General features: G+C 45.3%; 1 protein-coding gene and 1 long non-coding RNA gene across 5 annotated transcripts in view; one reads left to right on the top strand and one right to left on the bottom strand.

The window, feature by feature from the left end:
- LOC135897781 (uncharacterized) overlaps nt 1-6,895 on the top strand; it is a 245,561-nt gene extending 238,666 nt beyond the window's left edge. For both annotated transcript variants that reach the window (XR_011509935.1, XR_011509936.1), the window contains one exon: nt 6,778-6,895. This is a non-coding gene — a long non-coding RNA (uncharacterized lncRNA). The remainder of the gene's footprint in view (nt 1-6,777) is intronic.
- Nucleotides 6,896-12,683: 5,788 nt separating this feature from the next.
- The window catches only part of LOC139052469 (U-scoloptoxin(01)-Cw1a-like), a 328,466-nt gene continuing 325,545 nt past the window's right edge, over nt 12,684-15,604 (bottom strand). For all 3 annotated transcript variants that reach the window (XM_070529594.1, XM_070529590.1, XM_070529588.1), the window contains one exon: nt 12,684-14,251. In XM_070529594.1, coding sequence (XP_070385695.1) covers nt 13,862-14,251 — 390 coding nt within the window. In that variant the 3' untranslated portion in view covers nt 12,684-13,861. The remainder of the gene's footprint in view (nt 14,252-15,604) is intronic.

Here is a 15,604-nt window from a genome sequence, read left to right as displayed (position 1 = left end):
CACCTTTTCAAGCCTCTTCGTTTGTACTGTTTCTTCGTTGAACATGGCCCTATGTTTAACCAACTCGCCCAACAGTACATTCTTGCATCTTCCCATTTGTATGTTTGTATTTGCATGCTTTTTTTTTAACGTACGTGTGCACATATATACCTTCATGTAATGAAAAGCGCGAACAAAGGGAGAACAGACAAGGTACATGTACACAACGCTGTATTCATGTCCCCTCTCCATGTCCTATGTTGTGCACTGTTATTTACGCGATGATTGCTCATCGACTCGCTCAACTTTGTATTCTACTGCGGTATATACATTTAGTTTATCAAAGTTCTTTATTCTTTATTCAATGTGTGCCCCGCTTTGCCAAAAAGGCGTTACAGCAGGGGGGTTACAGACTTAAATAAAACACTTCTTCATCCATACAGCACACTTGCGTCTCTTGCAGCCGGTTCCAATCTCTGATAGTCATCACAAAGAAGGAATTGTGAAATATATATAGTTGTCCTTGCACGGTACTCTTTCATTTTGCGTCGGTGGTCATTTCGACTGGTTATAAAATAGGGTTCATCAAAGTAGTTATTACAAGCGCTTCCAGTGTTACCATGAAAAATACAAAAGAAAAACTTCAACCGCAGTTTCTTTCTGCTCAAAGAAAGCGATTCTCAACCCAATTTCGTTTTCATAGCGGTACAGCTGTCTGTCCGCTTGTACCGGCCTAAAACAAACCACGCAGCTCTATTCTGAATTTTTTTCAAGTTTATCTATAGACCTGTACTGCATCGCGTCCCATACAGAGCATGCGTACTCCAAAATCGGCCTAATACATTTGAGGTAGGCTGTGTTCTTTAAATTCTGGGATGCCCATCTCAGGTTCTGCTGGATAAAGTTAAGAGCCCTTGCTGCTTTCCCAACAAAATAATCAATATTGGCATTCTATGAGCAATCATGCGATAAAACAACACCAAGATATTTGCATGGTGGTTCGGTAGTAATCACATATGTATTTATGGTGTATGCTGTTTCTATTTGTTTCTTTTTTTTTGAAACACGCATGTGCACACCTTTTTTCGATCAACTTCATTTGCCACTTCTGGCACCACCTTGCAATACGATCCAAATCGTCCTGCAAAGAAACGCTGTCACTTGCGTTCCTAATCTGCCGATATAAAAGACGATCGTCGGCAAATAAACGTTTGCGCGACGAAATACGTGCAGAAATATCATTAACAAAAATAAGAGCGGTCCAAGGAACGGAACCTTGTGGCCCGCCTGATGAGACGCCAACATAGGATGAACACCTCCGATTTAAAAGCACGCATTGATGCCTGTCGAACAAGTAGTTGGTTATCCAAGTTAGTTCATTCTGGTCAGAATTTAGAATATGCAGTTTGACGAGGAGAAGGGAGTGCGATATGGTCTCGAAGGTCTTTCGAAAATCTAAAAACACAAAATCTGTTTGCCCACCCTCGTCAAAGTTGGAAGGCAGCTCATGAAGGAGGAGGGAAGAGAAAAGTAGAAGGCATGGAGGTTAACCAGAATAACGTCCGGTTGGCTACCCTACCAGCTCATGAAAGAACTCTACAAGTGGCGTGGCAGAAGAATAGCCCTTCCGAAAACCATGCTGCTCATTTATCAGCACATTATTATCTGTAACATGGGCCAATATGTGCTTAAATAGGGATATGTTCAAAAAGCTTACATGATATCGATGTTAATGAAATGGGCCGGTAATTTGTTACATCCTTTTCTGAGCCACCCTTATGAACAGGAACAACATGGGAAATTTTCCAATCATCGGGTAAAGTGCCCGTTAAAAGGGACTTAGTGTAAATTATGTAAAGGTAAAGCGAAATTGGCGCAGCACATCGCTTCAGTACACGAGGAGAGATACCATCAGGACCAACTGCTTTGGATTCGTCTTGGCCTTAAAGAAGAGAACGTATACCGCGAACACTCAGTTCCACCAGCGGCACCAGTGGAAACGTGCTTGGGTGTGGTTCGGAAGGAGCGTCATGCTTGGGTAAAAACACGGATTGAAAATGCGTATTTAAACATGTGGCTTTAGCTTCCTCATCGACTATAACCGTATCATTAAAATTCAGTTCACTGACTCCAACATTATCAGATCCGCACTCCTTGATATAATGCCAGAGCGACTTGGGATTTGTTTTCATTTTATTATTGAGCCCCTCGAAATACCTCTCTTTTGGTTTCCCCACACTTGCTTACATTGCTCCGTCAATTAACTGGAAGCAGAGAGCACGCGAAAGAATTACAAGCATTTACGGAAAACATGTCGCCTTTTCTTGCTTTCTCTCAAAGTACCTGGCGTCATCCATGGCTTCTTGCATTAATAATCTTGCCTGCTTGTATCGCAGGTATATGCTTATCCACAAGGGCTAACACCTTATCCTTAAACTTAAACCATAAATCGTTTACACTATCGTTTTCAGCAAGACACTCAAACACGGGCAAATAATCTTCTAGCTTTTGAGCTATGCTTGAGTAGTCACCCTTGCTGAATAGAAAAACCTTTCTTATTGCACAACTTAAGGTTCTTCTACTCTCTTTTTTAACGTCTGCAACAACTGCCATGTGGTCACTGATACCTGGAACAACACTGACATTTTTCACCAAACTGGGGGAATTTGAGAAGACGAGTTGTAGAACGTTATTATTTCTAGTTGGGCTACTAACAAACTGAATAAGACCAAAATTGTGAATTATATTTTTCATTTCTATGTTTACACGGCACCCAGTGCTGCTTACACATATTCCATCACGCCATTCTAAGTCTGCAAGTTAACATCACCAGCAAGAATGAAAGGTCTGCTTGAAACTTCCGAGATAATTTCATTCAGCGATTGAAGTGTATTGTAGTCGGAGTTCGGTGGTCGGTGAAATGCACCTACGGTGAACGAGGAATTATCATCTAGGGTAACTCTGCACCAAACAGATTCGACCTCACACTGGATGTCTGAGGCGGCAGATTTCAGGAAACTTCGCACAAGTAAAAATACACCGCCCGCATGGCTCGGCCTACCTCTACGATACGCGACAAATGCGCTCGGAAACACCTCCCGATCGCCGATATCACGGTTACGATTCCGTGCCAATAACTACGTCAGCTCTCACCGACTCTATTTCTCCTGCCAGTTCTTCCGTCTTATTCGTTACACTTCTACCGTCTATTAAAACGGCGACCAGGTTGTGCCATGTTAGTTTTTTTTTCAGGCAAGCATCATTCTTTTCTTTGTAGTGGGGCAACTACCTTCTTTTCGTCATCACATACGTAGGTTTTTTTTCACCAAGAGTAAGCCTATCAAAATTCAGTTTAACTTTTGTTTTCTAGTCTTTGTGCGCCTTACCGTATTCCCATAATCGCTTTCGCACTTCCTGAGTAGCTGGCGCATAATCCTGATCACACTCTGAACTCTGACCCCTTAAATTTTATTGCGTTGGACAAAATTTCTTGTTTTTCTTTATACGAAGAGTTCTTTTTTTTCGATGCGCCGCATTGGTGAGTTCTTCAAGCTGAATTCTTGAATGAGTGTCTTCAAAGAGTCCCAGTGTCTCCCTACGCAAACTCACTGCGCAATCCAGACAATTTTGAAATTCAAGGTATTCCTGTAATTCGTGGTGCGCCACAGGCCCTCCAGCCACGATGATGATAGTTATTGAATGTCGCGTGTACTTGCGGTCATTTTGCGTCGCCCAATCTTTCATCCATTTTTCTTCCCACGCATCCAGGAACAAGAGAAACTATCCTGACTTTTGGCGACACTCTCTCTTCTCACCCATTTCCAGGCAAGGCGACAAGTTTGTGGAGCTCTGTAGGTAACAGCTAAGCTCAATGATATCTCTGACATTCTTCACTTTCAAACCCTCCGAAACTCTATAAAGGGCACACTGTTCTCATCCTGGCAAGCAATGATGAGTTAATCTTCAAAAAAATGGAAGGATATATCTTTAAATTTTAGTTGTAGTCTGTATTAGAAAATTTCAGCAAGAAGTTTAGCTTGACTGCCTTCAGCAATCAATTGCATCAGTGGTCAACAACTTCTGCCAACAAGGATCCACATACTTGTGCTATTATAGGCCGTACTAGTAATACTAATATTCACATTGTGTTATTTAACTGAGCTAGAGGGAGTGCAAGAAGGTCTTTGGAAAGTATCAATGGTGTTGGCTGATTTAGCTAATGAATTTTACAGGGTTAAGTCACTCGTTCATATCGCCTTGTGCTGCAGCACATAAATATTAGACGCCAGGTTCTCGAAGACATCAGGATTCGCTATGCGAATTTCTTGTCCAACTTCGCAGTCGATGCATCTCGCTCTTAGTGTATCCATCTTATGCCATCCGAACGGCAAGTCTTCATTGTCTCTACTTTTAAGTGGTTTTTTTTTTGTATTTGAAACCCCTTTGCGGGCGTACACCTTTCAGGAACACAGGTTTAGTGGCTTCCCTTTGTTATTCAGTGAGCTCTATACTTTTCTTATGCAGATAATTTGGCCTATCTTTGTATTGATAACAAGACTGTAAAGTGCAACTATGCAGTTACGGAGAAGTCTTGTGCAGTTTCTAACGCAAGTATTTATTCTTAGAAAAGTTTTAGTTTTTAATTAGGGGAGTGATGTACGATGCCTTCTCATTACGCAGTAATCCATTGGAATTACTATTTGCGGCACATGGCAGTGCCTCTCTCTCAGGACTACAGCAGCAGCCCCCACTGGTCAGCAAAACTTTGAAAAGTAAAACAGAACGCGAACTCGCAAGGGCGGTAGACGTTGATATTTGATCGCAATTAAGTATGTAATGTCTGTTGAGTCTGTCTGATTTATGCACCCCAAGTGTTAATTGCGCTGCTCTCTGGTTCGTCTACAAGTCCTGCGCCATATTTTTCGCTCCTTTAATTTGCAGCTCAAACTCACGGTAGGCTATGCGACGAGACTTCTCCCTTCCCATCGACCATAACGGCTTTAGATTGGCTGCATCTTTCTGTAAGACAGCTTCTTTTTTGATTACTTGTTTTCTATAATGCAGGAACGTTTTTTACTTTGCAAAATGTTGCAATGCATCTAGTTATTATCTTCTGAACAAAGCTATGCCATGTGGCTTTAATGAGACACTGGTAAGACATTCCAATTACATCAGAGGAATCATCGGCACTTTCTTTTTTCTAAACGTCCTCGTAAATTTCAGCCCGAAATATGTGTTCACTATTGCGCAATTAAAGAATGCTCTGCAATACTAGAAAACTGCTGGTTTATATTTTCCCTATATCGAGCCCCTTATTTTGAATGTAATTATGAGGATGTGCAAGGACGACTCCGCCGAAAAGTATGGTCTTCTCTCTGATGGGGTGAAAGCGTTTTTTTTTTTTCTTTGGTGCTATCTTTTTTTACTTTACACTCAGCAACCCTTCCCTTAGAGCAGGGTTCAAGGTAAGAGATTCTTGCGTGTCATAGTCAACAAACTGTCGCCTACGTCCACCAACCCGCCGCGGTGGCTTAGCGGCAATGGTGTTGCGCTGCTGTGCACGAGGTCGCGGGATCGAATCCCCTCCCCGGCGGCCGCATTTCGGTGGGCGCGAAAACACCCGTGTTCCGTCCATTGGGTGCACATAAAAGAACCACAGGGGGCCGAAATTATTACGGAGTCCCCTAATCCGGCGTGCCTCATAATCAGATATTGGTCTTGGCACGCAAAACCACCGAATTTACTTCTACGTCCTCCAGCTGAGACCACAGACAATTTCTTTTTATTGATTGCAGAGATGCGGTATATTATTTTGGAGTGTCTTGCAAAGCGCGTTTTTAATATATATTGACATTATGCCATACTCGATTTGTTTTCTGCATTTTAAGAAACCTGGCAGTAGTCATTATGGTTTGTTCACTTTGTGGGCGTGATGGCGAAGTCAAATGCGGAATGTCGGCTGTGCTGCCGACATTCAGACGGGTCTACAAGGACGTATTTCTGTTAAACTGTTTGTAGTAGGTATGTGACGCAGAGCTACCGCCGGAGTGAATGCCTTTGTTGTATACGTGCGCTTGCTTGAACATTAGCTCGAACTCTGGATAGAGCTTTGCTTAAATCTGCGTTTGCTTCCCATGTGTTATTAGGAAAACGTATAGCATGGCACATTTGGCCGAAGCATCAATTTTCAGCTGGGAATGGATGTGACGGTGACTTTTAAAAGCGAAGCTTTTCTTTGCGAACCTTGCCGCGTTTGGTGACCGTGGGAGCTGCGGCCTGGCTGATCCCTTGCCGAACCTGGCAACCAATCACAGCGGAGCACGCGCGCCGCTGGGTTTCTAGCAGTACCACCAGACGCCGCTCGCCTCCACGCATCCGTGGCAACGGCGCTGCCGGAAGTGCAAGGGAAAGAAAAAAAAGAACAAGAAAGGTCGCCTTTGCGCATGCGCGGCTGCATGGTAGTGGGGAAGTAAACGATTCTTGCGGATGGAATGGATTCCAATTGCGCTGCGTACGTATGCGCATGCTGCCTCTGAAATTATGATGCGTTCAAGGAGTCCGTCGTATTCGCTAGCAGTCAGCAACGCCGCTTAACAACAGGTTTGGTATAATCTGTGTACACCCGCGTTTGCGTGCGTGTATGTCTGTGCGCGTGTACACCTATTTCGGCTCTGAATACGCTCACACAAAGCGTATCTGCATATAGGTTCTAACTTGTTGGGTCTGCTGCATTTTGATTGTCAATTTTTTTGCATTTTATCGTCATCACGACATAATGACGATTTTCTTTTCCTGCAGACATCCGGCCTGGACGGGACGCAGCTGGACAGCTTTGCCACCGAGTGCGGTAGTAACAGCTGCTCGCTGTAAAAGTAAAGAACCCCTGTAATTTCAATGAAATAAACAGTATTTTCCCCAGTGATTTTCGTGCCTTAATTTCATTTGAATTCATGCGGCTATTACTGAAGAGTTATCCCTTCGTTTCGCTCGACGCTTCTCGATCATTGTATTGTGGAAGTCTCGACACAGGTGACCCTGATGCGTTAGCACAGTTGGCCAGTTGCCGGCTCCTAAGATCATATTGCTACTTGGCGCATGTTATTTAACGGGTGTTTCACTTCCGTCACCATATCCGCGAGTGGCACTGGCAACACAGGTTATAAATACACGTCCGTAAATATACCGGAGTGTGGATGAAGCAACAGCCATCGCCGTGGCTCTTTTGGTAAAGCACCACGTGTGAATAGGCTGTGTGTTCAGCCTCAACACGCTTTTTCTTCATTTTATTCCCCCCTTTATCTCCCCCTTCCCTGTGAACGTATCCCATCGTACCCGAATTATTTCAACCATTCAATGAAAAATAGTTTATTTTCGCCCCGGGATTTCCTTTGTATAATTTCCTGTTGCACATGAAGCCACTTGGTGCGCGTAGCATTACATGACTCAGCCAATAAAATTACAACTCATGGGTTATCCCTCGTTGGCCAGTCTATACCTCCGCGCCCAACAATCACCGGAAATGAAGAGGCTTATCTCCTGGTTTCCACTTGTGCTCACAACAAATGTGATGGCCTAGAAATAATGAGTAGACCTGATTCGTTGCTGCATGCTCATTCAGGAGCGGCCAGACCAGTGTGCCGCAACTGGAACGCTTCCGCGACATATTTGCGGTCGAGGCGTGGCTCGTTGCTCTGAGGCCCAGTATACTCAAGCTAAGGGTTGGCTGTGTCCCGGTGTGTGAACATTTAGAACGACGAGGACGTGTGGACAGTCCGTCGTGTGCTTATGGTGGCTTCTGCGAGATACGTGAGTACCTGATATTGGAATATCTTGTTTTCCTTGAGCAGTGCACGTCGCTACTGAGAGACTATGGCCTTCTTGGCCAGCGTCAATCGCGCACTCTCGATGAATGAATGCCTGTACCCAAGAGGCTGTGCGTCTGAGCGTGATATGCAGGCTCAACGCACCCTTCTTGCTGTTCTAAAAGATATTGACTTGGCTTACAGTCATTAGCAGTCTTTTTGTATTCGTTTGCGAGTGACAAGACCTCGGACATTATTTCTTCCATATTTTAAAATTCTTTTATTAGCGCCACCTGCAGTGATTTTTTTCTTTTCCTTATACTACCATGCTCCATTCTTCGCCCTTGTTTTAGTTTATTCGTTTTAATCTGTCATCTCGTTCTTTGTTTCCTCCTTGCTTCCTTTCTTCCTGAATAGTAAGCAGGCGTTGTGACCCTTCTGGTGGCATAGACCAGACTGCTCCCCTCGCTTTCTCCCACTCTATTTCAATTATACAGGTTGTCCCACATAACTTGAACCAAAGTTTTACTAATGAAAGGTACTTTGGACGTGAGTTGAACCGAATACATAATGTTGGCACTGACCTAGAGTTACTCAGGCAATTTTTTTTTGCTGATCTAACGGATTAGCTATGCTTAATTAATCAACTTTGTATGCGTTTGCTCCAGACCCCAAGTGTGATACGCAAAGTTGTAGAGCACCTTGAAAAACCTCTTAATGAATTGTTTCCAACACGATATAGCTCACGTGGTCCTTTTTACAGCGTTCCAAAGAAAGCCCGCGAAATATGAAAAAAAAAAATACCACGTGACGGGGCGCTTGCGCACTGTTATTGTGCTGCTCTCAAGCTTGCGATGGATGAACAAGGTCGGCGACGCTCGGCCAGCAGCGTGCATTTGCACCATCACGCGATAAGAGCCACATGCCAGACACCTACACCAGGTCTAACGCCCTGTCGCGGGCCAGTCTCGCTGCAGCCGACCTTCGCTTTCATGCACTCCGCCGGCCTGCTTAATTAGTACAAAGGGCACGCGCGTATAATCTGTGTCAGTATTCGCCGCTGCATACGCCGAGCTCGTCAGATTTCGTAAATAGGGAACACCGAACGCACATGTCAATCCATGACAACACTTTACCTTAGTTTATCTCAAGCTTGTATCGACTTTCCACTTCCTTGAATAATGTTTCGGAGGCTAATATATATATATATATATATATATATATATATATATATATATATATATATATATATATATATATATCTGTATGGTTTTTCGCTGTTGCATATACATTACCTTTACGGCAACTGTACGCCCGCCGTTCTGCACTGAAGAGAAAATCACTACAAATTATCAGGCTCCATTACTTCGTTCTTGTTTTATTCCTGGAACCAATACTTCCCTTGTCAATATTGAGCTTCTTAAGCACGTGTGTACATCTCTTCCGTGATAGCCATACAAATTCATTCATCCTTCTTAGCGTGCGGGGCCAGTCTAGACATTTTTTTTTTCTGCAAAAAAAATATAGTGAGGCGAAAAATAAACTTTTCCGGTGGGACCTACGGCCTGCTGCATTACGCGACGACGATTCAAGGCTATATCGCCGGCGTCGATGCCGCTCGTTTCGGAAGCGGTTTTGACCTCCTTCGGCTGATATTTTCGCGAGGAAGACCAATGTATCCTGACCTTCCACAGCGTGTTAGACGCTTTGATATAATCGCGGCGGGCACCAGTTCCAAGGAGGTCCAGCGAGTCCGCTTGACCACCTTTATCGGTGCTCCTAGAGTCTGCATTAGCAATTAGTCGCCGTGGGCAAATCCGGGCGCGATGACTCCTCAGCGGACGCTTCTCGAATGAAGTTGGAAGGCATGTCACGCCATAAACAAGGAACTGGTGTAGGGATGCGTAAGCTTCATTCTGTGAAGCTTGCGTCCGGTTACACGCATTTATTATCTGATATCGCTTCCAATTTGTAACAACGCCTTCTCGTTTATTGGTTTGAGCTCCTGCCCTTGTTTTTTTTAATACTTTCTGTAAGTTCGTTTCGAGAGTCTGTGCCTTGTGCTCATTGCTGCGTCGCGCAGACCACGCCTTTCTTAATTTTTTTCCCCACATAAGTGTTCAATTATGTTTTTATCACGCAGCGCGGAACAACGCTGTGATTGCATCTGGACGAAAAAAACTAATTTCTTCGTATAACAGCAAACGAAGAAGCAAAGCTGAGAATTGCTTCATTTGTTTGCTCCAATTGCCAAAAAGAAGTGTGTAGTGTAGATGAGCACGGCAAACGGGAGAGGTAGGACCTTGCGACGTAGAAAAATAGGCGACGGTGTAAAAAGTACTGTAGCGTTCGGCGCGGTAGAGCAAGAGACGGGCACAAGCACACACATTTCGGGTGGTATGTCCGTATCGGACACAACGGTGAGCTTGGAGGCTTTTTCTTCAGAACGGTCTGGCAGCTGGGCATCGGCAAGCGAGAAAAGTGCCACTTCGGCAGGGCACAATCGATGATGGCACGATGGTGAGACAAGAAGTCCCAACCGAGAATGACGTCATGTGAACATGACGACAACACGAAAAATTCAACAACATAGACAATGCCGCCGACGACCACCCTTGCAGTACATTGAGCAAGCGGGGCTATATTCTGCGCAGTCGCAGTGCGTAGAAGCATACCAGACAACGGCGTTGTGACCTTGCGGAGGTTACGGCAAAGCTTTTCGTCGATAACAAAAACTGCAGCCCCAGTGTCAATAAGCGCAATTGCGGCAGTTCCTTCGACCAAAACGTCCAATAAGTTGCGTGGCGACTGTGCAGGCCTTGTAGAAGTCACGAAGCTTGCAATTCGTGCCTGCGAAACTTCACCAACTAGTGTCCCTCACTAGGTGACTGGTGGCGACGTAAGGGGGAAAGCGAGCCAGTATTGACACCGATACAATGCGATTTGCATTCTTATATTACACACTTTCCGGGATGATACTATGTTTGTCTCTAACCGTTTTCCCGATAACTTGGGTGGCCGGTTAGACCATGGTCTAATGCAGGGGTATGCGAATTACGGGCCTGCGGTCCGAATTCGGCCCGCAGACGCTTCGCGACAGGCCAATGCGGCCGGCGGCGGTCCTGCCGATGACGGCCGTCCCACAGGCTGGCAGTTTTTCCCCGGAAAGCCTCACTTGTGCATCCGCCTGAGATCAGGGTTTCTGCGCAAAACCTTGCGCTGTAGCGGTCCTTCTTTGGAGCCGGCTTCGTGGCACTCACAGATCACGCCACTTCGTCCGAGAACGCACCGACGAATCAGGAACCTCACTGTCACGTGTGGAGCGCGCGACGCTCCGAATGGCCGGTCCTGCACCACCGCGTGAGAACATGCGCCGAAACTTTCTGAACTTCGCGCAGTCGCGCTGGGCCCAGAGAGCTTTCGCGAGGTTTTGACCAGTGAAATTCCAGCATGTAAATAGCCGTATATCGCATTAAAGTTCCCTTCTTCGTTCTTCGTTACCTATTTCCTCAGCTTGGCCTCGGCACGGCAGCAGGCGTGGTCAGCCGTAGTTGCGCAACCCGTAGTCGCAACACGAACTGGAACTCCTCGACATCACTGCGCGTTGTCATTTGTCAGCGCTTCGTCTGTGCAGGTGCATCGGTAGAGATATCCCTTACCTTTGCGGTTGAGGCAGGCGTTCAGATTATAGCGCTGTCATCTTTGCGTTTAATTTTTTCTTTAATCTCGGTTTTCTTCCCCTCTCTTGCCCTTCTAAGGTTTATAAGAGAGCTTTTCCTCGAAATTAACCTTTCAGTTGGTAGTCCGCTTAGTATCTTGTGACCTGTTTGGTAAAGCAATCTCTTGTTTTGTGCCGTTTTTAGCGCTGTTTGCTTCCAAATTGAGAGGGTCACAGCACACACACACACACACACACACACACACACACACACACACACACACACACACACACACACACACACACACACACACACACACACACACACACACATATATATATATATATATATATATATATATATATATATATATATATATATATATATATATATATATATATATATATATATATATATATAAAGTCTTGTATCGATGATGACAGGAACATTCGTACGTCAATGTTTTCTCGTGTAGCAGATGGCGGCTATACACCAATGGTAAAGTTTCTGGGAGGCTTAGTTGACTCGCACAATATTTAGAGGTGGTACGTTGACTATTCGTAATTCTGTGTAGACAAGAATTTTAAGTGTTCTTTTTTCTTGATTTTAAAATGCTCTCTTTACGTGTGAATGTATTTCAATCTAGTGAATGTATGAAATAGCTTGATTGCGGCTGTGGAATGGTGGACGAATGAATTGCTCCACTAAAGCGCAAATTAAACTTACAACGTAAGTGAATTATTCTGTTGATTTTGCACGTAGCCCTTCTGACTTATTATTTATTTGTCTTAAAATGAGCTGGCGATTCCTCAGTAGTCAGAACTGTGCTTCTGTTCATGAGTTAGGACTGCAAATTCAATTTTCAGGTGCGTATATTATTATTGTCTATTGCTTGTTGAACGCTGCACGTCAATAAAATTGAATATACATGAAGCACGTATGATAATCGGGCTCTCTTTGTCATGGAGTAATGTTTATCGCGGCATAACTTTTCGACATGTGCGACTTTTTGTTACCTGATGGTGGTTTCACCTCATGAAGAAGTACTATGCCGTGAAGCCATAAGCTGTGCTTTACTGATTTAGAATGTTTTTTGCACATTACTGTCATCTATAATCACTAAAATAGGAAATTACGTTACAACACGACAACGACCAATTCATGCTATGCGCATATTTAATTCGTTAATTCTAATCACATTCATAGCAATGTATCACCTTCATAAAAAGACAGAACCCAGAAGAACGAACAACAATGAATTTATTTTATCCGAGCAAAGCATATGAGACCATGAGTTCACCATGACGCAGCATATTCTGAGTGTCACAAGAAAGCATTTGGCATTTTGTACATGATGCGCTGAACGTATTAGAGAGAACTGCCACATGAAAAGGAAGCTGTGCACAAGATTACCACACCGGGTGCTTCTGTTACTCAGGACATCGCAGTTACGTGGAATCTGTGGCAACAGAAAAAAATCGTTATTTACTAAATAACCCATGGGAGGTCATACAGTCACCAGACAAGCAAGAACGTTTCCTGTTTCTTTCTTTAAATTGCTGTTTTGTACAACGAGCTCACACATGACTGCGGACAAGCGAAGGCGTAAGCTACATGACTAAGAAGAGGGAACCAACAGCAGCGACGTTGCATGGCTTTAGGCACTGTGATCTTACCCAATGGATTGCGCAGCCGACCTACACCCAAAAGCAGAGGGCGCCCCACAACCTCGCAGAAAAGCACGAAAATAGGAGGGAACCGCAAGAGAACACGTACGGTGCTCCAGCCCAGAAAGTTTATGACTGTACAACCGAAAGCAGGGGCCGTGCGCAAGGCGCTGGAAGATGACGAAATCTCCGTATCTCGTTGGCAGCGTCGACACGAAGGCGACAATGTGGTGAGCCGAGCTAAAATACAAGCGAGCAGTGGTGTGCACCTTCCGCGCCATCGCTGTAAGGCGAGTCTCCCTCGCGAACTTTGTACGTTGCTCCAGTGCGTACGTTACGAATGCTGAAACGACCCAAAGCGCATTTACTTTGTTTACTTCTTTTGTTTCTTGTTTAATCTATCCCCCTCTACCTGTATGCGCCGACGTAATTTCTTATGTCCCTGCTCGAAGCGGTATAAAGAATGACGGAGATGTTTTCTGCATCCGAATAGCTGTTGTTGGCATTCCGTAGTATAAGCGTGAGTACGTGAGGTGGTTCCTTTGTGGCGCGGACTCCAACAGGATCCCCTCGTATGCCATCGACAGACACAGTAGTAGAAAAAAAAACAGCGAGCACGCGGCGGACGTTTGCGTGACTGCCTGGGTGGCTTGTCGGATATGTCGCGGTTCTTCGTCCACACGGTCACAGGCTCGATTCGAACTGGCTACGATACGGTGTCGCGTTCGCGTGAACGTGGCGGCGGCGGTGGGCTTCAAGCCTTGAAGGGTGCCTGCTGGTACCGGGGGATGACCTGGACGGCACGCTGCAGGTCGGCGTCGTCGTGCAGGTTCACCTTTTCCTGGCCGATCCTGTCATTGAGGTAGAAGAAGTCGGCCGAGCTGCCACATGGGACGGCGTCTTCGGGCAGCGAGCATGTCAGCGAGAACTGGTTGAACACCGTCTGGTTGCCGCACAGGAAGCTGTACTGTTGCACCTCCGTGCTGCCGTCGTCCTTGGGCACGACATTGCACACGTGGAAGATCTGGCAGGCGTTGTCCACGTCCGCGTAGTAGCCGTTCTTGGCGGGGCAGGTGAAGGAGGTCTTCACGGATCCGACGAGGAACTCAACGCCGTCCGGAAGCTCGTAGGCTGCCCGTTTAGACTGCGGTGGCGGAAGAAAAAGGAAAGAAACAAGAAATTTCTTATATATTCCGCCACTGTACATGTTACAGAGAAGGATGCGCACTTCTGCCGAGAGTGGTGAGGGGGCGCAGATAAGGAACTGGGGCGTAAAGTTGGCGTGAGACAGCGGTTGTGCACATGGGCAGCCACATGGAAGCGCCAGTCACATACCCCTGAGCACTGCACCTCGAACACATCAGTTGCTCTCGCGTTATGCTTTCTTCGCCATGTAGCAAAAGTTCCCGGGTTAGACCAAGTATGGCGTTTTCTAGATCCCTTTTCTCAGAGAAAACGGCACATACTAATCACTTTTCGTATTTTGCAGTAAAATATATAATTTTATTATTATATATTATTATTTATTGGACCAGGCGGGGAATGACCTCTTTTTGGTCATTCCCCGCCTGGTCCTGTAGGGACGCTAGCGCTTTGCGTATTGTAGTTTATAAACTGCAGACTCCTGCACTTGTTAAATTTGAAAGACGCTGGGCTTCATCTGGAGTTAAAAACATCGCTCTCTGATTCAATCCCCCATTCGCATGAGAGCGCGAAGCTTCGATCATGAAATGAGCACACGGCAAGACTGATTTCACTTCCTTACTGCAGAAGATAAAGCGAAAAAGTTATCAGTTTTTCTTTTGCATATACCGCACGCATTTAGGTTACATGAAGCCTATGAGGACTATAAACGTGCCACAGAATGTATAAGGAGGTTCTTTTCCGCCCTCAAAGCCGCCACCGCGCATTCTCTTACGGACAAGAACGCAAGCTGTCGAATTCTCGCCTGCGCATGCTTTTGTATATAGCCATGTGCTTATAAAAACGGCTTTGTAAGGAAACGTGTCACTGCAGGGCGTGCTGCGTGGGCACTACGCATTACTTATTTCTGTCGACTCCGCATGCACTAATCAATATACGCTCGTGTGGGTTTACACCGCGCTTCAAATGCGTAGGCAGGTGCAAGCAGCTCCAAAGACGACGCCAGAACTCTCGAACCGTGTCGCACGTAGGATGTAGAACGAACAGCGCTTCAAGGGCAGAAGCTAGGGGCCTAAATCATGCATATGTACGTGCAGTGGCGGAGCTGCTGTCATGAGTGTTCCCGTGTTAACAAGTGGTCGCGCACAGACTACGCAACATCAGTCCTAAATTTGCTTTATGTATCAAAATATGTGCGACAACATTTTTCCCTCACATTTTATAACAAAAATTACGAATCAGGATTTCTGTTTGCAAGGATTACGAAACAAGAGGGGAAAGTTTAGGCTGCTTCGAGCACTTATTCAATCGCCTTGTGTGAAAGTGCGATTAAGAATTAATTGAGATAAATTTC

This window comes from Dermacentor albipictus, chromosome 1 (assembly GCF_038994185.2).
Source record: "Dermacentor albipictus isolate Rhodes 1998 colony chromosome 1, USDA_Dalb.pri_finalv2, whole genome shotgun sequence".
NCBI lineage: Eukaryota > Metazoa > Arthropoda > Arachnida > Ixodida > Ixodidae > Dermacentor > Dermacentor albipictus.
The sequence above is the reverse complement of the archived record's forward strand: the minus strand, read 5'-3'. Positions and strand labels throughout refer to the sequence as shown.